General features: G+C 39.9%; 1 protein-coding gene across 2 annotated transcripts in view; it reads right to left on the bottom strand.

Moving 5' to 3' along the window:
• Nucleotides 1-6,706: 6,706 nt before the first annotated feature.
• LOC126183874 (uncharacterized) overlaps nt 6,707-24,240 on the bottom strand; it is a 547,907-nt gene continuing 530,373 nt past the window's right edge. For both annotated transcript variants that reach the window (XM_049926169.1, XM_049926170.1), the window contains exon 15: nt 6,707-8,581. In XM_049926169.1, coding sequence (XP_049782126.1) covers nt 8,444-8,581 — 138 coding nt within the window. In that variant the 3' untranslated portion in view covers nt 6,707-8,443. The remainder of the gene's footprint in view (nt 8,582-24,240) is intronic.

Below are 24,240 nucleotides of genomic sequence, written 5' to 3'. Positions count from 1 at the left end.
AAGCAAAGAGCTTCACTGCAAGTTTAAACACAGCCAAAACCTCTCAGACAAACAGAAGCTAAACAATGTCAAAGTTAGCGTAAGGAGGGCTATGCGTGAAGCGTTCAGTGAATTCGAAAGTAAAATTCTATGTACCGACTTGACAGAAAATCCTAGGAAGTTCTGGTCTTATCTTAAATCAGTAAGTGGCTCGAAACAGCATATCCAGACACTCTGGGATGATGAAGGCATCGAAACAGAGGATGACACGCGTAAAGCTGAAATACTAAACACCTTTTTCCAAAGCTGTTTCACAGAGGAAGACCGCACTGCAGTTCCTTCTCTAAATCCTCGTGCAAACGAAAAAATGGCTGACATCGAAATAAGTGTCCAAGGAATAGAAAAGCAACTGGAACACTCAACAGAGGAAAGTCCACTGGACCTGACGGGATACCAATTTGATTCTACACAGAGTACGCGAAAGAACTTGCCCCCCCTTCTAACAGCCATGTACCGCAAGTCTCTAGAGGAACGGAAGGTTCCAAATGATTGGGAAAGAGCACAGGTAGCCCCAGTCTTCAAGAAGTGTCATCGAGCAGATGCGCAAAACTATGGACCTATATCTCTGATGTCGATCTGTTGTAGAATTTTAAAACATGTTTTTTGCTCGCGTATCATGTCGTTTGTGGAAAACCAGAATCTACTCTCTAGGAATCAACATGGACTCTGGAAACAGCGATCGTGTGAGACCCAACTCACTTCCTTTCTTCACGAGACCCAGAAAATATTAGATACAGGCTCCCAGGTAGATGCTATTTTCCTTGACTTCCGGAAGGCGTTCGATACAGTTCCACACTGTCGCCTGATAAACAAAGTAAGAGCCTACAGAATATCAGACCAGCTGTGTGGCTGGATTGAAGAGTTTTTAGCAAACAGAACACAGCATGTTGTTCTCAATGGAGAGACGTCTACAGATGTTAAAGTAACCTCTGGCGTGCCACAGGGGAGTGTTATGGGACCATTGCTTTTCACAATATATATAAATGACCTAGTAGATAGTGTTGGAAGTTACATGCGGCTTTTCGCAGATGATGCTGTAGTATACAGAGAAGTTGCAGCATTAGAAAATTGTAGCGAAATGCAGGAAGATCTGCAGCGGATAGGCACTTTGTGCAGGGAGTGGCAACTGACCCTTAACATAGACAAATGTAACGTATTGCGAATACATAGAAAGAAGGATCCTTTATTGTATGATTATATGATAGCGGAACAAACACTGGTAGCAGTTACTTCTGTAAAATATCTGGGAGTATGCGTGTGGAATGATTTGAAGTGGAATGATCATATAAAATTAATTGTTGGTAAGGCGGGTGCCAGGTTGAGATTCATTGAGAGAGTCCTTAGAAAATGTAGTCCATCAACAAAGGAGGTAGCTTACAAAAACACTCGTTCGACCTATACTTGAGTATTGCTCATCAATGTAGGATCCGTACCAGATCGGGTTGATAGAGGAGATAGAGAAGATCGAAAGAAGAGTGGCGCGTTTCGTTACAGGGTTATTTGGTAAGCATGATAGCATTACGGACTTGTTTAGCAAAATCAAGTGGCAGACTCTGCAAAAGAGGTGATCTGCATCGTGGTGTAGCTTGCTGTCCAGGTTTCGAGAGGGTGCGTTTCTGCATGAGGTATTGAATATATTGCTTCCCCCTACTTATATCTCCCGAGGAGATCACGAATGTAAAATTAGAGAGATTCGAGCACGCACAGAGGCTTTCCGGCAGTCGTTCTTGCCACGAACCATACGCGACTGGAACAGGAAAGGGAGGTAATGACAGTGGCACATAAAGTGCCCTCCGCCACACATCATTGGGTGGCTTGCGGAGTATATATGTAGATGTAAATGTAGATCAGTTAAGTGTGATACGTCTGTTGGAAGACTTGCAGGGCCATTCTTTTTCAAGGAACAGTGACAGGTGTGAAGTATCTTACCACATTGCAGGAATGTACTGTACCAGCTGTTCAACATCTGTAACTATATTATGAAGGTTTTTTCCAAGACTGTGCACTATTGCATTGCAAGCCCAATCTAATGTTGTTAGACTCCTATTCTGTCAAAAACTCTGAAGGACACTGTCTACGCCACAAAGCCACATATGCAGGACAACATGAGAGATGTGATGGTCACTGCCTGTGAATCCATTCCACTGGCAACCATAACCTGTATGTCTATGTGTTATGCAGTGTTACAGATGCTGTATTATTTCCAGTGGAAGTCGAAGATTATTGGTGATGTCCTGACCTTATGTGTGACACAAAAATTCTTAGGTTTTTTTCACGTTATTGACACTGAAATTCAAACAGTGTAAACCATTTTGAAGCACACCCTGTATTAGTGAGTTTCACAGTTATCGGTGCATATATTTTCAAATACAAAATATGCACAACTGTGGTACAAGCCAGAATCAAGAGTGCACCCAACATAGGTGGGCTTTTGAACTGCAAACTGTGGATTTTGGGCAATGTTTAACTACTTACAGACTGGCAGAAGATTAAACTTATTTCGTAAATTATGTCATGCTTTAAAAATTGGCTACGCTGGATTTTACTGTTTTGGATTAACTACCAGAACTAATGTGATTTTTGGCTTCTAGAAATGTTTCTGGCTAGAAATTTAGAAAAATATATTGACACGATTTTTCTTACATGATTTAGTGTTCCTTGTTTACATGTATGAGTGCCATGTTGCAAATTAGGATAAATTTAGTGAGTTAATTAATTACTGTGGCATATCATCTTGTGCAGAAAAATTAAAGCAACAAAAATATGTAGTGGATGTGCAGAATCTAACAATGATTCTGATAAAGTACAAGATTTAAAATGAGACTGCTTATGTACTTCACTGGATCACCATTTTCAAACATGCTGGTAAGCTCAAAAGGCTTTGCATGTTGAGAATTTTAGTACTAACAGCAGTTAATTGTATTTTCTAATTCTATTATAATGGCATTAATGATAGGTAATTACACCAGGGTAAACAGACCAATTACACTGATAATCTGAACAACAAATTCATGTGAAACGAAGTCTAAATAATATCTTGACATTTTCATGTAAGTGTTACATGCTAACAGGTAAATGGTGTATCAGAAAGAAGTGTTATTTATGGGGGGGGGGGAGTGTTATTTATGGGGGGGGGGGGAGTGTTATTTATGGGGGGGGGAGTGTTATTTATGGGGGGGGGAAGTGTTATTTATGGGGGGGAAGTGTTATTTATGGGGGGGAAGTGTTATTTATGGGGGGGGGGGAAGTGTTATTTATGGGGGGGGGGGAAGTGTTATTTATGGGGGGGGGAAGTGTTATTTATGGGGGGGGGGAAGTGTTATTTATGGGGGGGGGGAAGTGTTATTTACTGGGGGGGGGAAGTGTTATTTACTGGGGGGGGGGAAGTGTTATTTACTGGGGGGGAAGTGTTATTTACTGGGGGGGGAAGTGTTATTTACTGGGGGGGGGGAAGTGTCATTTACTGGGGGGGGGGAAGTGTCATTTACTGGGGGGGGGAAGTGTCATTTACTGGGGGGGGGGGAAGTGTCATTTACTGGGGGGGGGGAAGTGTCATTTACTGGGGGGGGGGAAGTGTTATTTATGGGGGGGAAGTGTTATTTATGGGGGGGAAGTGTTATTTATGGGGGGGAAGTGTTATTTATGGGGGGGAAGTGTTATTTATGGGGGGGAAGTGTTATTTATGGGGGGGAAGTGTTATTTATGGGGGGGAAGTGTTATTTATGGGGGGGAAGTGTTATTTATGGGGGGGAAGTGTTATTTATGGGGGGGAAGTGTTATTTATGGGGGGGAAGTGTTATGTATGGGGGGGAAGTGTTATTTATGGGGGGGAAGTGTTATGTATGGGGGGGAAGTGTTATGTATGGGGGGGAAGTGTTATTTATGGGGGGGAAGTGTTATTTATGGGGGGGAAGTGTTATTTATGGGGGGAAGTGTTATTTATGGGGGGGAAGTGTTATTTATGGGGGGGAAGTGTTATTTATGGGGGGGAAGTGTTATTTATGGGGGGGAAGTGTTATTTATGGGGGGAAGTGTTATTTATGGGGGGAAGTGTTATTTATGGGGGGAAGTGTTATTTATGGGGGGAAGTGTTATTTATGGGGGGAAGTGTTATTTATGGGGGCCGGGGGGGGGGGGGGGTGAGGGAAGTGTTATTTATGGGGGGAAAAGTGCAAAAAAGGATGGGAAGACTCCAGCAGTTACATCTCAAGCAAAGCTCAGGCTACTTCTTGCAGTGTCATCTGTGTTTAGCTGTGTCCACTATGAAGGACTCTGTAAAAGCTGTGTACAACCAGTGCCCTTACAGTTACCAATTGTTAGTCTGCAGTCACTTAAGATTTGTAATGTTAATAGCCCAGTATTCATATTGTTGTGATGTTGACTTCTTATACAATAAGTAAGTAAATGTTGTGTGTTTGGTACATTGTGGTAACTTTTATATTTTTAATTCCTAATATGAACATAATTTTCTGTGTTCCAAGTTTATTTCTTCTGCTCGGTTGTAGGCAATATCTGGTTACAGTTGCATTTTCATACATACATTGCAAATCCTGGGTGGAATACAAACAATGAAATCAGTGAAGATAACCACTCACCTTATTGTGGTGGATAGGAACAGTGACAAAAGCAGGAATGTGGTAACTCCGTTGGCAATTTTTTGTTGTTATTCAGAATACACGATGCATGCAACTACCCTGTCCCGTTACTGCTGCCCAGATATCACCATCACATTTCATAAATGCTTTGGCACAGTAGTGATCAAACACAGAACTATGTCAACTACCTTCTTTGTACAACCATTCATGGCTGGGTCCCCAGAAGTTCAACATGATTATGATCTCTTATACTTCTCAAATCCTAGAACCACTTCACCTAGCTCTCTCCTCCATACACTACCTTCTTTTACATGGTCCCTAAAATCCATAAGGCATCCATCTGGGAGAATTGCTCCCACTTCAAAGGGTTTCCACCTTAATAGCAGAGCACATCCAATGCAGTACCTGCAGCACAAAATCCGCAGCACAAAAGTAACTATCTTCATCTATCAGTTTGTACCACATTTTGAAACAAAAAAGCATATTCAAATCACAATCCTGAGACAATAAGTCTGTGTGCACTCCTGGTGGCAAGACTGAAAAATGATCTATTTAAATGTGTGTGGCACATTTTGAATAGAATACTTTGTCCATTTGTTAGTAAATTGCAATACAATTGCACCTAGAATTAGGTCACTTTGGTTGGCTATTGTGACATTTCATAAGTACACTTGATAGTATATGCACAACTGTCTTGAAATGATTCATAGCCACCACTGTACATGTTTACTGTAATGTCACCATGTGTTTCCAATAATGGTCAGGGGAGGCAAAGTGCAATAACATCACTGTAAGGTAGTACTTCTATTGATGTTTATCAATAAACTACCCAAGACTTGTCAAATGTACCTTAAATGTTGCAGTGATATCTGATGCACTAAAAAATATTTAACATACTTTGTGTTTCCTTCTGTCCATCTGCCTCCATGCGAAGTTTGTTATACTTGTTGGTAATGAAGATAATGCTGTTAAGCCCTTAACATTATAAATACATTGGAGACAAAGTATTGTAAATGAGACAGTATATTTACAGAAAAATTTATACAATCTATTAAAAATGCTTTAGTTTAATGAGCAAATAAATTATGTGAGAAACATTATCTTGCAACATAAATAATTCTTAGTGTAAGACTCTCATTGAAAGTACCAGAAGATGTAATAAAATATTTATTGCAGGATTTTTGAAAAAGTACTAACTTACAACAGAATATCCGAGTTCTTCCACTTTCAAGTACTTAATATGCAAGAAATGTTTTTTAGTTTTCCAGTTATAATCTGTAATAATACTGATTTATCTTACTTTAACATTGAAAATAGATTTCTGTTAATAGAATTTCAGAATATGTTACAGTTAGGTGATTTCTGGCAACATTCTTTATTCAATTTTAAGTTGCTTAAAAAACCTAGTGGCATATTTAAGTGCAAACTGAACCAGAATACATAAATTCCTCCTCTTCTGAAGGTAACACTACCATTAAAGGAACCTCCCACCATTGCCACATTTGTCTCCTGTATTTTACACTCTTTCTTTTTTTAAAAAAGAAATGTCAGTACAAATTTATCAACCTATTCTGCAAGTAATGATAGTAGTTAGGTAGTTTCAATATTAGCAGCATCCTGTTATTAATTCTGAAAATTATAATTAACAGAAATATCTGAGTATAATACTTTCAGACTGTAGATTAATTTTTAATCAATATAAAACTTTACAACTCATAAAACAATTTCTGTGTATGACTGGGAGGAAGTATAACTACAAGAACAAGAAAATCACATGTCAAAATATAACAATATGCTAAAAAACAAATGTATTTTCACACAAACATTCGTTATCCATGGACTAAAGTATATAAATGCAGTTGCATGTAAGTACAGACATCTAACTTAAACACTGCCTCACATATTCGTCAGGTACTTTGTGAATGACAACATTCTACACATTTTCAGGCATTTAAAATAGCTAAAAATTTACAACTATAAGCTTTACTGGTGACACAAAAATGGGAAAGAGGGAAACTGTGATAAGGGAGGGAAGGAGTGTGGAATGGATAAAGAGAAACAAATAGTATTAGTTGCAACATAAAACTGTTCACTGTAATTTGTAACTTCTGGTGAGTCACCAGAGAATAAAAACTTTCAACATTCATCTGTTCTTCCAGAATATTTTCCATCAACTTAATACCATCTTATCTGGATGCAGAATATTTCGGATGTATTGACCATATGACTTTCACACAATGCAGTTACATACCTTTTATAACTGTGTTTCAAGGTGGGGGAGGGGGTTAGGAGTTTTTATAATAAAAGTTAACTTTGAATACATAAGGTTCTTTCTTTCACACAGAAATATAACCAAATTCATGTTGACTGTTGTTGGAGGGAAGTTTATAGGGATTCTGATTAGTTACCAATATTACAAAACACTTCATCAAATTTGTATTATACAAGAGAATTAAGTGTACTAGACCAGAATCTAACAATGTATTAAAGTCAAATTATTAGGAATCTGAACCATAAAAAATTTAATGAAAGGGGAAACCCTTCTCATAACTATGTGATGTCAATTTCTGCTAAGATTAACACAAATAATTTAATCCCTCAATTATCCCTACAATTAAATGATTCACAGTTCCTGAAAAGTCACTCACTTCTGTAAAATACTGAACTTTCTCTGGCCTATTCATAATGGGCAAGTGTAGAGTGGAACACTAGTACTAATTAGCATCATGAATATTTTCCATATCCTACTCACTTGTCTTCCTGAGGTAGCTACACTAACAGTTTGTACAGAGGCACTGCCAGAGAACAAGCTGCCGAAGCTAAAATTTCACATTCAAATGAAGTAAAACAAAAAAAAGAGGAAAGAAATGAAAGAAGAGTTCAAGTTTAACATGATTAAGTAGATACCATTAGTCCCCTAATATGTAAGTATAAATATAATAAATAATTTATTACGAGTTAGGAATATGCACATCTGGTTTTAAGCTAAAAGACAGTTCTTTAGGAAGAAATGTATGGAAGTGACTGAGTGAAGTAGTGCATGTGCCAAAATGTAAGGAGAATCAAAAACAATACTGATGTATAAATGTGATGCCTCAATTTTGAAACTGCATTAGTAAAATGTGAGCAGTGAGGTACCCCATGATGGGATAGTGTCTTGACGTATTAGTACAGACAGTGGGCATACTAACACTCATCCTTTGTTCTTTAGATTTTTCCCCAAACATGCAGGTCACTGTCTTAAAGCTCGATGTTAGAGAAAAAATAAACTTTAAAAATAGCTGCTTTTTTAAAAAAATACCAATAAAATCTCTTCCCACAGTACGGACATCTATAAACCGAAAACAATGTTTCCACAGAAACACCAATCATTTGAATTATTGAATAATGGCAGTTTGAGATGTTTCATCAAATTAATAGCACTACCTTCTTTTATAGTATCAAGACAGCACAAAATCTCAACCACGTGATGTCACCTTGCTCTTTCTGAATAAATATTCACTACTTCAATTCAATATAATGGCACACATTTTCAGATTGTGAGATGCCAATAGTTACGGCTAATACCACAACATACAAAACAGTTACTGAATCCCACTGATTGCAGCAGAATGGCAGCTCTGCTGAGAGCACCCGCACACTGTACCACAACACACCTGTCTCGGGGATAACAGCTGTTAAATTAAGACTCTTCAATTCACTTTTATAGCTGCATCACTGTGGTAACACTTTTCAATTGGCTCACTTGGTTGACTTAGGAACACCTGTCATGAAGTTTGAACACTGCCAAATTGCAGTTGGAGCTTGTGCTATCGCGCATTGCACTTCTGGATAACACACTCTACACTTTCAGGAATAGAATCATACACAGGTACGCCTTCCCTGTTGGCTAAGTCAGACAGGTACATCCGCCCTCTGTTGTAATCCTTCACTGCTTGCTTTGAAAGCTGGAAAAACAGAGAGGGCAGTATTAACTACAGAAAAACACACACACACACACACACACACACACACACACACACACACACACACACACACACACACCTTTTTTTGAGTGCTTGCATGCGCCATTGTGTTGGCAAGTCTGCTTCCACACTACTTCGTACTACTACAGTCACAAAAAATGTTTTGTTATGTCATATAGCTTATGTAGAACACTCTTTAAGGTAGATTTCTACTCATATGACCACTTGTTTATTTACATAACATATAAACAGATGTGCAAATTTCTCTCTCAAATATCTTAAGTAATAACTATGTTATACACTGTGCGATGGAATTAAAGGACTACTTTTTCGAAACCCTGCAATTCCCACACAGTACAATACTTAAGTTTGAAATATGGCTCAAAAGTACAAACAACCTTTCTCTGTAATGGTGCAAAAGCTTGGCAGGCTTCAATCTCACCCTAGGGCTTGCTGACACTTCAAACAGCAAGGTGTCAACACATGCAAAGAAGGCAACCCACATTTCACTCCTCATTTTGTTTTGACACTTTAAGTGTCGTTCAGCCCAAGGGTGTCTCAAGATTCCAGACTTTTGCACCATTACAGAGGAAGATCATACATGCCTTCAAGCCAGATTTCAAACTTAGGTGTCAGAATGAGTGGGAATAAGAGTTTCAAAAAGTGGTCCTTTAATTCTGCTGCACATTGTATTGTTGTTGTCTTCAGTCCTGAGACTGGTTTGATGCAGCCCTCCATGCTACTCTATCCTGTGCAAGCCTCTTCATCTCCCAGTACTTACTGCAACCTACATCCTTCTGAATCTGCTTAGTGTATTCATCTCTTGGTCTCCCTCTACGATTTTTACCCACCACACTGCCCTCCGATGCTAAATTTGTGATCCCTTGATGCCTCAGGGGATGCATCACATTGTATTATATACTAATTTAATCCTTCACAGTAATAGACAATAATACTTGCTGGTAACTAATTTTTTGTCTATTTATACAACTCATCATACTTGGACACTAACAGCTATCCAAGAATTAGATGTTATCGCTGAACCAAATTACACAAGAAACTTTTTAAAATGTTCAGAAAGTTTATGGATATGAAACATTTTGAATCTTATGTTGAGTTGAAGAACACAGTGAATAACTGGCTTAATGGACAACAGCCTGGTTTAATGGACAATGGCAGGCAACTGTGACACACAAATTCTGAAGCTAGTGTAGTGTAGTGTAATGTGGCATTTCATCAAATATCCTGGTCCACTATGGGTTTTGTACCAGCTAAAGGTGATCATGAGAGCAGATATTTGTTAAGTAGCATATAGGAAAGGAGCAGATACTGTTTGCCCTGGTACATGTTTGTACAGAGGAAGCGTGCGCCGTAACAACAGAGGCAGTGGAGAGCAGTCACGTAATGTACAGCATTCACTCGATGTCCAGTGCTATATGTATGCTTTGGCACAGATGGCTCCGAGTAAGAGGGTCATAGACAATGTCGACGGGGATCCAAAACAAATGTATCACTTTAATGTTAAAAAAAAGAGATCTTATGTACAGCCTAAAGATCAGACATTATGAGTCACAATGTGTTAACATTTGGCTGAACTATTTTGAGTTACAATCACTGGGATACATCAGTGTGCAACTTGAAAACATTTAAATACAAAGAAGTGCAAATGAGAGTTCAGAGTTTATTTACTAGCTTGAAGTAACTGTCATGATCTAACATCTCAGCATCACCCAACAAGGATCAAAGTCCAGAAGAAATGGAAGTTCATACACGGTGATGGGATGGAGTAGCTGGACCACCAGAACAATTCCTAAAGGTGACCATGCATCAGGAAGATTTATAACGGGTAACTGACAGATCTGACAAGGTGAAACTGTATCAAACAAAGGCAGCAGCTTAAATACACCACTGCAAACCCATCTTTTTCACCATACTGGCAGACAGTTACAAAAAAAATCTTAAATAATGGAATCAATTACTTAGAAAAATAAATCAGGTTTAAATTTCTTTAAGCGATGTATTTTTGTTTAAAATACCTATTTCTTGGCTTTATTAAAGCCAAATCATCATTACTTCCTGGATTACCCTTGTACATTGTTTGGATTAAATAGCAAAACATTCTTTGTCATTTGTGCAACATATTTTGCCATGCAAATTGTGAAATTTTGTAGGGAAAAACTGAGTTTTTCTGGAAACTGTAGGTTTTGTAAATGACTTGGTACGTCCTACTACACAAAAATTTTGCAGCCATGAGGATGTCTTAGCTGGGGAGAAAAAATTAATGGAGTTATCGATAGACATTTAATCATGGGCTGTCCATGACTGTAATTTTTAAATTAGTGGTATTTCTGTGGTCTTCAGTCGAACAACTGGTTTTAGGCAGCTCTCTGTGCTAGTCTGTCTGGTGCAAGCTTCTCCATCTCTGCAGAACTACTGCAAGCTAAATCCATTTGAACTTCTTCACTGTATTCAAGCATTGGTCTCCCTCTACAATTTTTACCCTCAACGGCTTCCCTCCAATATCAAACTCTTGATTCTATCAGGTCTCGGATGTGTCCAATCATCCCAACCCTTTTTTTTTATTCAGCTTGTGCCATAAAACATTCTTCTCCCAGTTAAACTCAATACCTTCTCATTCATTATCTGATCTACCCATACAAACTTCTGCTTTCTTCTACAGCATAATACACTACCGGCCATTAAAATTGCTACACTAAGAAGAAATGCAGATGATAAATGGGTATTCATTGGACAAATATATTATACTAGAACTAACACGTGATTACATTTTCACGCAATTTGGATGTATAGATCCTGAGAAATTAGTACCCAGAACAACCACCTGTGGCCATAATAATGGCCTTGATACACCTGGGCATTGAGTCAAACAGAGCTTGGATACGTACAGGTGCAGCTGCCCATGCAGGTTCAACACGATACCACAGTTCATCAAGAGTAGTGACTCGCGTATTGTGACGAGCCAGTTGCTTGGCCACCATTGACCAGATGTTTTCAATACGTGAGGGATCTGGAGAATGTGCTGGCCAGGGCACCAGTCGAACATTTTCTGTATCCAGAAAGGCCTGTACAGGACCTTCAACATGCGGTTGTGCATTATCCTGCTGAAATGTAGGGTTTCGCAGGATCGAATGAAGGTAGAGACATGGGTCACAACACACCTAAAACTTAACGTTCACTGTTCAAAGTGCCGTCAATACAAACAAGAGGTGACCAAGACGTGTAAGCAATGGCACCCCATACCATCACGCCGGGTGATACCCCAGTATGGCAATGACAAATACATGCTTCCAATGTGCATTCACCATGATGTCACCAAACACAGATGCGACCATCATGATACTGTAAACAGAACCTGGATTCATCCAAAATAATGATGTTTTGCTATTCGTGCACCCAGGTTTGTCATTGAGAACACGATCGCAGGCACTCCTGTCTGTGATGCAGCGTTAAGGGGAACCGCAGCCATGGTCTCCGAGCTGATAGTCCATGCTGCTGCAAATGTCATCGAACTGTTCACGCAGATGGTTGTCGTCTCGCAAGCGTCCCCATCTGTTGACTCAGGGATCGAGACATGGCTGCACGACCCATTACAGCCATGTAGGTAAGATGCCTGTCACCTCGACTGCTAGGGATACGAGGCCACTGGGATCCAGTATGGCGTTCCGTATTACCCTCCTGAACCCACCGATTCCATATTCTGCTACCAGTCATTGGATCTCTACCAACACGAGCAGCAATGTCACGATACGATAAACCGCAATCGCGATAGGCTACAATCCAACCTGTATCAAAGTCGTAAATGTGATTGTACGCATTTCTCCTCCATACATGAGGCATCACAACAACTTTTCACCAGGCAACACTGGTCAACTGCTGTTTGTGTATGAGAAATCGGTTGGAAACTTTCCTCACGTTGTAGATGTTGCCACCGGTGCCAGCCTTGTGTGAATGCTCTGAAAAGCTAATCATTTGCATATCACAGCATCTTCTTCCTGTTGGTTAAATTTCGCATCTGTAGCACGTCGTCTTCATGATGTAGCAATTTTAATGGGTAGTAGTGTATTTCAAAAACTACTACTCTCTTCTTGTCTAAACTGTTAACAGTCCAGATTTCACTTCCGTACAAGACACTTCTTAAACTGAAATCAGATGTTGACAAATTCCTCTTTTTCAGAAATGCTTTCTTGCTACTGCCAGCATGCATTTTATATCCTTTGTACTTCAGTCATAGCATTCGCATTGCACAGAATGATGGTGTCATCAGCAAACCATTAAGTTTGCATTTCTTCTCCATTAACTTAGATTCCCTTTTGAAATCCCTCCTGTGTCTCCTTCACTGCTTGCTCAATTTATACATGCAATAACATCAGGGATAGCCTAAAATCTTGTCTCATTCACTCTAAAATTACGACTTTCCTTTTTGTGTCCTTTGACTCTCAGTAACTGCACTCTGGTTTCTGTACAAGTTGTAAATGTACTTTTGCTCCCTGTATTTTACCCCTGCTTTCTTCATAATTTCAGCGAGTGTAGTGCAGTCGACACACTCTCAAAAGCTTTCTCTAAATCTACAATTGCCATAAACAAAGGTTTGCTTTTCGTCAACCCACCTTCAAGGATAAGTCACAGAGTCAGTATTGATCTGCACATCCCTAAATGTGTCTGGAACTCATAATGAACTTCCCTGAGGTAGGTTTCTACCAGTTTTTCCATTCTCTTGGAAACAATTCATGACAATAATTTGCTCCCATGACTTATTAAACTGATGGCTCAGTAGTATTCACACCTGTTACCACCTGCCTTCTTTGGAACTGGAATTATTACATTCTTACTGAAGTCTGATAGCATTTCGTCTCAAGTGCTATATTTCTGGGAATGTCATTTATTCCAGGGGCCGTGTTTTCACTTAGATCCTTCAATGCTCAGTCACATTCTTTTTGCAGGATCATATCTCCCATCTCATCTTCACCTACTTCATATCTTTTCTTCCTGTAACATGGTACTGAAGTTTGTTTCCTTGATATAGACCCTCTATATATTCTTCTACTTTTCAAATTTTCCTTCTTTGCTTAATAATGGCTTGCCATTCCAGCTATTTTATTGGTAATATTCCATCTTCACTCACAACATCATTACTTTTTAATTATTTTCCAACATCTTTCAGACATACGATTTCATTTTCAGGACTATATAGACAAAATGAGTGTTACACCTACTTCAGTTTTTCACCTAGCAGTAACAGAATGATACTGTTAGTTTTATTAGGAATCTGTACTGGGTAAGATTAAAGATAGAAATAAAGTATTGGAACATATTACCTGTGTGTAAATCTAACTGGTGTCCACAGTAAAATACTGCATGTGCACCCTGGCCAACACCAAATGAGCTAGGCCGTCCCTAAAGCCAGACCTTTATTTTACTTCCTGGTTACAAACATGGAGACAAATGGCCAAAAATATAGGACCTTCAGTCATTTCTTGCCAACTAAATCTACAAGGAATTATCCAAGGTTACCTGTCAAAATTTCTTTTATGTAATATCACTGAAGTGTTTTTAATCCATGAAACCCATGCATAAAATGAAGATCTTTATAAAAGAGAAAGGATATGTGCCTACCAGCTTATTGGTGCAACTTACCATTGTGGTTATACTGGTGTCACATTTGAGCTAACACTGATCGTAAAAACTTAATCTCAGCAAATACAGCTGATGACATTCACAATGTTTCAATAAAGCTTGAAGAACTCACTATCCATAATATCTATAACCCTCCTAATGTAGAGTGGCCACCAAATGTTCTGCATATTGCTGTCCATCCATCAGCATATGTTGGTGATTTTAACAGCCACCATGTGCAGTGGAAGTATGCACTCAACCACTGTGGTAATGCACTTGTCGATTAGGCTGAAAACAACAGTCTTGACATAGTTTTTGATGCTAAGGATCTGGAGACATTTAGACCAGCTACATGATAGAGAGGCTATAACCCAGACTTCCATTTTTGTCTCCCATGATCGTAAAGACCAAATAATTCCTACATCAAGAATAGTCTTGTCAAACTTCCCACATAGCCATCACATATCTGTTATTCTCAATACTGACTTATCCATCCCACTGGTTAAGTCAGTGCCATGACCTAGATGGAATTTTAGAAAGGCAAATTGACAGTATTTTTAGGATCACCTGGAAAAATATATTCTTCTCATTCCACCAGAACCCCAGAGCTACAGCTGTTTTGGTGCAGCTGTTCTTTCATCTACCAAGAAACATATTCCCCATGGTTATAGCAGAGAATATATGCCAGGGAGGGATGAGAGGGGTGAACACCTATATGAATAATTTAACAAATGAGGAGACAGTGTCACTGCACATGAACTACTTCATAGTCTTGATAATGCCAGCAAAGTGCACTATTCTGAGACAGTACAAAAGCTGAATTTCAAACACTGGAGTGGGAAGGCTTGGTCTGTAAATTGGGTGGTGCCTTTAACAAATATGATCAGATGCCTGGTATTTCAGCCAGTCATATTGCTAACCATATAGTAAAAATGTCCATACCACCAAGGGATAAACAGCAAACACCCAGAATAAAAAGAGCTAACAAATGTAAAAGCTCTGCCTCCAAGTAATTCAAAATTCCCTTCACCATTCATCCTAGATGAAATAGAGGTACGTTTAGCAGAGGTTAAAAGTGGTAATGCTTCATGGTGTGATAATATTAATATGGAATTTTTATGCCATCTTGGGGAAAATAAAAAACACCGGCTGACTTGTTTCTTCTCTATTATTTTGAACAGAGGAACACTTCACAAGAAACTGAAATATGCAAAAATTGTGGCAATATTAAAACCTAAAAAATCACTTGATCCGACACAGAACTTTCAGTCAATTTCTCTGCTTAGTTGCATGTATAAGCTCTTGGAGAGACTTATCACAGAATTAGTGAGTGCATTTTAGAACACATTCCAATAGGACAAGAGGGATTTCGGCCTCAGAAAAGCTGCAATGACCAGGTAATAGCTCTGACAACTTTCACAGAGACTAATTTCCAGGAGAAACTAACAACAACTGTGGCCTTTATCGACCTTACGGCAGCGTAACACTGTCTGGAGGGAAGGGATGTTTCACAAATTACTGAAAATAATTAAATGGCAAACAACAGCATCTATTATTGGTGACATAATAAGTAATCGATACTTTCAAGTTTGCTTGGGTGAAAATCGCAGCTCAATAAGGAAATTAAATAACGGACTTCCACAGGGCTCAGTTCTCACGCTGCTTCTGTTCAGCCTTTACATTTCTGACTTTCCAAGAACATCTTCAAGGAAATTCTCATACTCAGAAAATACCGCCCTGGCTTGTCAATCAAGAGAGCTTGGTCAGTCAGTGGAAATACTAACAGAAGACTTAGGGGCCCTTAACTCATACTTCAAGAAATGGAGACTGAAGCCTAGTACCAGTACAAGCGAGATTCGAGTGTTTCACCTTAACAAACAAACAAACAAACAAACAAACACTGAGCTCAAGGTGCAATTTGGTGGCCATATTCTCCATCACAACAAGTACTCCAAGTGTCTTAGCAATCTTCGCATCACACTTGGCTGGACTATCTTATAAAAAACATCTAGGAAACACTTCAGCCAAGATAAAAACTAACAACATCATTCACAGGCTGTGTGACACAGCTGGTGGTGCTTCAATGGAGACTTTGCATACATCGGCTCTTGCACCGTATTTTTCAACCACAGAGTATCACACTTCAGTGTGGGGTAATAGCTGCCATACCAGTCCCATCAATGCGCAGCTTAACAACAAGATGCACATGATTACTGTTACAATCAGACCAGCTCCTGTCTACTGGCTTCCCCTGCTAAGCAATACCTACCCACCACAGATTCACAGAACTGAGACACTATGTAGAGATTATCATAATCTAAAAGAGAATAAAGAACTTCCCATTTATCATGATGTACTTGTCTTATGAAGAAACGGGCTTCACTGAAGACGCCTGCCACTACCATACACTGAACAGCTGCTACAAGTAATACTGAAGGAAGAGATCTCTGGAACAAGAAGAACTGCCAACACATTGGAAATTGTGGGTCAAATTAAACAGAATCTACATTGGATGTTGTTGGTGCTCTGACTCATTCTATAAATGGGGTATTTGAGAGACTTCGCGTTGTGACAGTGGTGCACTGAAACAATCCACCAGACACACAAGAACAGAATGCATCCTACAATACTATACGGACACATGGAATGATGTTATGAATGCCAATGTCACAACATTGGGATGGGTTAAGAACCAAGATGCTATTTTTTTTGTCTGTTTTGTTTTATGAAATGAGATTCATTACATATTATAAATGTCCTGTATGTGTGTGTCGTACAAATGATGATGACCTATGTTTGACCACATAACATTAATCTCTTGCAATGACAAAGATCTGTCACATCGGCACTTACATTTTTAACAATTTAGCATGTTTATTACAATACCACATGATATGAACAATTTATATTTTTAACATACGTGACAGATGGGATGTAATATTGAATTTTGTATGATTTCCATTTAGGCAGATTGACAAAATAAAATAAAAATTATTTAGAAGAATGTGAATTAACAACATTTTGTTTTACATTCTTACATATTCAAGATATTAACATTGTGTGCAACTCAAAATACTCATTGAAATTTACTGTTTCTGTAGACAAACAGAGAGTGAAAGAGAGAGAGAGAGAGAGAGAGAGAGAGAGAGAGAGAGAGAGAGAGAGAGAGAGAGAGAGAGAGAGAGAGACTCCCTTCATCAGAAACAATCATAAATTTAAGAACATAGACATTCATAAATTTTTCCTAGAACAGCATATGGAAGCATGTGCAACAAAAGTAGAATTCCATAAAAAATACTTCATAATATTATGTGTATATGGAGCACCTGCAGGTAACTTTAATCTGTTCATAAACCATCTTGAAGTTGTACTGGCCCATTTAGCAACAAAAAACAAAGAAATAGTGGTTGCTGACAACATCAATGTACATTTCCTTAAAGACTCTCCGAATAAGAACTGATCTGAGTTAGTAACATGATCATTCACTTAATTCCCACTGTGAAGTTCCCAACTGTGGTAGCCAGTTGTTCACAAACAGCCATTGATGATATACGTATAGAGAAGTCCAATGAACAAAATTATATTACAAAACCAATACTCAATGGCATCTCAGTCCTTTGACATGCAGTTCGTTCTGTTAATCTTAATACTGAATAGCATACAAAATCTGTTAAATATGAACTCAAGGGGGTAATCACTAAGCCAAAAATTTATTATTTTAGGGCACTCCACAGAGACGTTCACTGGAGTGATGTTTACAGTGCTCATGGCATGAATGAAAAATATAACACTTTTGCTAATGAAGTGCTTACCTTATTTGAACACTGTTTTCACCCAAAACTAACCAAGATTAGAGCAAAGTCTAGAAGAAGCCATGGATTACTCAAGGAATAGAGGTATCTTGTAAAACAAAAAGAATACTGCATGTCAATCCGAAACAGTTCTGAAGTTGACACTATAGCACATTACAAGAAATACTGCAAAATATTAAAGACTGCAATATGAACATCATAGCAAATATATTACAAGGAAAAGATAGTCATATCAGATAACAAAATAAAGATAATATGGGATATAGTGAAGGAGGAGACCAGTAGAACCAGTCATGAAAACAGGCAAATAGCATTAAGAGTAAATGATACATAGGTGACAGATGTGTATAGTGTTGCAGAACTTTAACAAACATTTTATAACTGTTACTGAAAACATGGAGGTTGTCAGATTCTGTAGATGCTGCCATGGGATACCTCAGACCACACATTTCAAGAAACTTGCATAATATGAATTTGACCCTTATTACCCCAGCAGAAGTAATGTCCATAATAAAATCTTTAAAATCAAAAACATCCAGTGGGTATGATGAAGTATCAACAAAGTTAATTAAAGAATGTGATTCTGAGCTAAGTAACATATTAAGCTATCTGTGTAACCAGTCATTTATCAGTGGAATATTTCCTGAATGGTTGAAATATGCTGGAGTTAAGCCACTGTTTAAGAAGTGAGATAAAGAAATAGCGTCAAATTTCCATCCAATTTTACTTTTGCCAGCATTCTCAAAAAATTTTAGTAAAGGCAATGTACAATCAGCTTTACAGCCATCTCATCACAAACAACATACTGTCAAAGACACAGTTCGGATTTCTAAAGGGTTCTCATACTGAGAAGGTTATCCACACTTACAGTGAAAATGTGCTTAATTCATCAGACAAAAAATTGCAGGCAACTGGTATATTTTGTGATCTGTCGAAGGCATTTGACTGTGTAAATCACAATATCCTTTTGAGTAAATTAGAATATTATGGTGTAACAGGAAATGCTGCAAAATTTTTCAAATCTTATCTCTCTGGCAAGAAACAAAGTGTGTTATTAGGAAAGAGACCTGTAGTAAGCTATCAGACATCATCCAACTGGGAATTGATTACATGTGGGGGCCCCACAAGGTTCCATCTTAGGGCCCCTACTTTTCCTTGTGTATATCAATGACCTTTCATCAGTAACATTACCAGATACCAAGTTTGTTTTGTTTGCTGATGGAACAAACATTGCAATAAACAGCAAATCAAATGTAGTCTTAGAAAGATTGGCTAATAAAATATTTGTGGACATTAATAATTGGTTCCTAGCCAATTCTTTGTCACTAAACTTTGAGAAAAAACACTACATGCAGTTCAGAACTTTTAAGTAGTGTCCCATGAGTATATGCCTAACATAGGATGACAAGCAAATAGAAGATGTGGACAGAGTTAAATTCTTGGGATTACAGCTTGATAATAAATTTAACTGGGACCAGCACACCACAGCACTGCTAAAGCATCTTAACGAATCTCTATTTGCAAAGCGAATTCTGTCCGACATAGGGGATATAAAAATGAAAAAGCTGGCATATTATGCTTACTTTCACTCCATAATGTCATATGGGATTATTGACTTATACGTGGTGTGAACTCAAGAACATCCTGCAGAGGCCTATTTAGGGAACTAGGGGTACCACCTACTGCTTCCCAATATATTTATTCCTTAACGAAATTTGTCATTAAAACTATATCACTTTTTCAAACCAACAGCTCAGTTCATGGAATCAGTACAAGAAATAAGAATAATCTTCACAAGGATTTAAGGTCACTTACTCTTTTACAAAAAGGTGTGCATTGTTCAGGAACACACATTTTCAATAACTTGCCAACAGCCATAAAAAGCTTAACAACCAATGAAATTCAGTTTGAGAGAAGCCTGAAGGATTTATTGGTGGCCTTCTACTCCACTAATGAAGAACATTTTTTAAATGTTAAATTCAGTGTATTATTGCTACTCACTGTAAAGATGACATCTTGAGTTGCAGATAGGCACAACAGAAAGAACACATTAGCTTTCAGCCAATGTCTTCCTGACTGCCATCACTGGCAGCTCAGACCAGAATGCAACATAGAACAGAAGCAGCAGTCTGGGGGGAAGGAGGGGGGGGGGGGGGTGAGGGGTGGAGAATGTGTTTTGAGGATATCAACCATCTGTCCAGGTCAGAAAAGCTGGTGATGGAGGGAAAGATCCAGATGGATCAGGCAGTGAATCAGTCCCTGAAATCAAGCACGTTATGTTCAGCTGCATGTTGTGCCACAGGGTATCCTACTTTGCTCTTGCCCACTGTTTGACTATGCTCATTTGTCCTGATTAACAGCTGGTTGATAGTCATACCAATACTAAAAGCTGTACAATGCTTGCAACAAAGCTGGTAATTGTCATAGCTGCTTCCAAAGGTGGCTCAGCCTCTGATGGGATAGCATAAGCCAGTGACAGGACTGGAATAGGAAGTGCTGGGATTGTGGATTGGGCAGGACTTACACCCGAGTCTTCCACAGAAATATGACACTTGTGCCGAGGGGTTGGGATTTGGAGTGTATAGGGGTGGACTAGGATGTTGTGGAGGTTATGTGAGCAATGGACCACCACTTTGGAAGGGGTGAAAAGAATCTAGGTCAGGATGTCCCTCAATTCAGGGCTTGATGATAGGTAACCAAATTTCTGATGAAGGATGTGGTTCAGTTGTTCCAGTTCAGGGTGGTATGGGTGATTAAGGGGGGGGTACTCCTTTTTAACTGGTTCTTGGGTGTGGGAGGAGGATTGGGGGTGTGAGTGGACAAAGCACGGGAGATCTGTTAGCAGACAAGGTTTGAGGGATAGTGGCTTTCTCTAAAGGACTTGGTGACACCCTCAGCATACTGTAAATGAGAGTTCTTGTTACTACAGATATGCTACATGGGAGGGATTTTTTGATGTGGAAGGGATGACAGCTGTCAAGTCTAGAATGCAGCTCCTGTTGATTGTTGGTAGGTTTAACGTCAACAAAGGTGTGGATGGAACCATGACAGAGGAGCAGGTCAATGTCCAGGAAGGTGGCATGCTGGGTTGAGGAGGACCACGTGACATGGATGGGAGAGAAGGTTCAAATGGCTCTGAGCACTATAGGACTTAACATCTGAGGTCATCAGTCCCCTAGAACTTAGAACTACTTAAACCTAACTAACCTAAGGACATCACACACATCCATGCCCAAGGCAGGATTCGAACCTGTGACCGTACCGGTCGCGGGGGAGAGAAAGTATTGAGATTCTGAAGGAATGAAAATAGGATGTCTTGGCCCTGAATCCACACCAAGATGATGTCATCAATTAACATAAACCAGATTATGGGTTTGGCGTTTTGGGAGGATGAGAAGGTCTGCTCTAGATGGCCCATAAACAGGTTGGCATAGGAGGGTGCCACGCGGGTGCCCATAGCTGTGCTGCAGATTTGTTTGTATAACTTCCCTGCGAATGAGAAGTAGTTGCGAGTTGGGATAAAGTTAGGACATTTGGACAGGTAGTGTTCAGTAGCAGTAAGACCAAGGGCATGAAAGATGTTGGTATATAGGGAAGTGGTGTCAACATTAATGAGTAGGTATCCAAACCTTAAAGGCTTGGGTCTGGTGGAAAGTGGGTGAAGGAAGTGGTTGGTATCTTTGATGTGAGAGGCTAGATTATGGGCAATTGGTTGGAGGTGATGGTAAATGAGAGTGAAAATTCTTTCAGTGGGGCACAATAACCAGCTACAATGGGGCATCCAGGATAGTTAGGTTTGTGGATTTTGGGGAGCATGCAGAAGATGGGTGTGCAGGATGTCATAAGAGTGAGGAAGGAAATGGATGCACAGGAGAGGTTCTGGGAAGAGCCTGAGGGTTTAAGCAGGGACTGGAGCTTATTCTAGACTTCTGGATTGGATCACTTTGGTACAGTTTATAGGCGGAGGAGTCAGATAGTTGGCAGAGTCACCCAATTCCAAACAGCAGTTGTGTAACCTTCATCTGCAGGTAGGACAGTTAGGCCAGGATTTGTTTTTACATTGTGTATCACTTTCCTTTCTTCTGCTGAAATGTTGGTGTTGTGAGAAAGTGACCTGTGTAAGGACAGTGAGGCCACATGGGAGTTAAGGAATTCCTGGAAGGTGACCAGGGGGTAGTTAGTTGGAAGAGAGGAATGGTCACGACTGGATGGCGATATGAACTGGGAGAGGAGGTAAGGAATTTAAACTTCCTGGCAGATTAAAACTGTGTGCCCGACCGAGACTCGAACTCGGGACCTTTGCCTTTCGCGGGCAAGTGCTCTACCATCTGAGCTACCGAAGCACGACTCACGCCCGGTACTCACAGCTTTACTTCTGCCAGTACCTCGTCTCCTACCTTCCAAACTTTACAGAAGCTCTCCTGCGAAACTTGCAGAACTAGCACTCCTGAAAGAAAGGATATTGCTAGTTCTGCAAGTTTCGCAGGAGAGCTTCTGTAAAGTTTGGAAGGTAGGAGACGAGGTACTGGCAGAAGTAAAGCTGTGAGTAAGGGGCGTGAGTCGTGCTTCGGTAGCTGATGGTAAGAGCACTTGCCCGCGAAAGGCAAAGGTCCCGAGTTCGAGTCTCGGTCGGGCACACAGTTTTAATCTGCCAGGAAGTTTCATATCAGCGCACACTCCGCTGCAGAGTGAAAATCTCATTCTGGAGGTAAGGAATTCCTGGAAGGTGACCAGGGGGTAGTTAGTTGGAAGAGAGGAATGGTCACGGTTGGATGGCGATATGAACTGGGAGAGGCAGGGTTTAATGTTGGGATTAGGTTGGCCTTGGTTGGAGGGATTAGTAGCAAGAAAGTGTTTCCATTGCAGGGGCTGGGAGAAGGAGGGTATGCCTTTGCCATTGGCACCAACATGGCACCCTCCTATGCCAACCTGTTTATGGGCAATTTAGAGGAAACATTCCTTGTCCCCAAAAACGCCAAACTCTTAGACTGGTTCAGGTTCATTGGTGATATCTTCCTGATTTGGACTCAGGGCCAAGACACTCAGTTTTGATTCCTTCACAACCTGAAAACCTTTTCTCCCATCCACCACACCTGGTCCTCCTCAAGCCAGTGTGCCACCTTCTTACACATTGACCACCTCCTCTCTGTCCACATTAAATTCACCACCCACCAACAGTACCTGAATTTCGACAGCTGTCATCCCTTCCACACCAAAATACCTCTCATACATCCTGGTCACCTGGAGAGATTGTGTCTGCAGTGGTGAGAACTCCCCTGCTCAGTATGCTTACGGTGTCACCAAGCTCTTCACAGACAGGTACTATCCCACAGACCCAATCCACGAATGCATCTCCCATGCCATTTCCATTAACAACCCCCAATCCTCCCACCACCCCCAACAACCAGCTACAAAAGAGTACCCCCTTTGTCACCCATTACCACCCAAGACTGGAACAAATGGATGACATCCTTCATCAAGACTTTGATTACATATCATGATTCTCTGAAATGAGGGACATCCTATCCAAGATCCTTCCCACTGCCCCTAAAGTGGTGTCCTGTTACCCACCTAACCACCACAACATCCTAGTCCATCCCTACACCACTTCCAATCCTCCCTGTGGAAAACCCAGGTGCAAGACCTACCCAATCCACACAAACCCACCACTTCCTAATCCAATCCTGTCACAGGCTTATCCTACCACATCAGAGGCTGGGCCATGTGTGAAAGCAGCCATGTCAAATACCAGCTGTGCTGCAATCATTGCACAGAATTTTACAGTGGTATAACAGCCAACCAGCTGTCCATCAGGATGAACGGCCACTGCCAGACTGTGACCAAGAGCAAAGTAGCTTACTGTGTGGCACAACATGCAGCTGAATGTAATGTGGTTCATCTCAATGGCTGCTTCACTACTAAAGCCATCTGGTTTTCCCCCTCCACCACCAGGTTTTCTATACTGTGCAGATGGGATTTATCTTACAAAATACTATGCTTAATTTCTGTCTATAATTTCATTTGGGATTATTTTTTGGGATAACTCAACAAGCCAAGCTAATGTTTTCTGGCTACAAAGATGCATAATAAGAATTATTTGTGGTGTGAACTTAAGAACATCCTGCAGAGGCCTATTTAGAGAACTAGGGATGTTAATTACAGCTTCCCAATATATATAGTCCTTAATGAAATTTA

This window comes from Schistocerca cancellata, chromosome 4 (assembly GCF_023864275.1).
Source record: "Schistocerca cancellata isolate TAMUIC-IGC-003103 chromosome 4, iqSchCanc2.1, whole genome shotgun sequence".
In the NCBI taxonomy this organism is placed as follows: Eukaryota; Metazoa; Arthropoda; class Insecta; order Orthoptera; family Acrididae; genus Schistocerca; species Schistocerca cancellata.
This window is presented reverse-complemented; position numbering and strand designations above follow the sequence as displayed.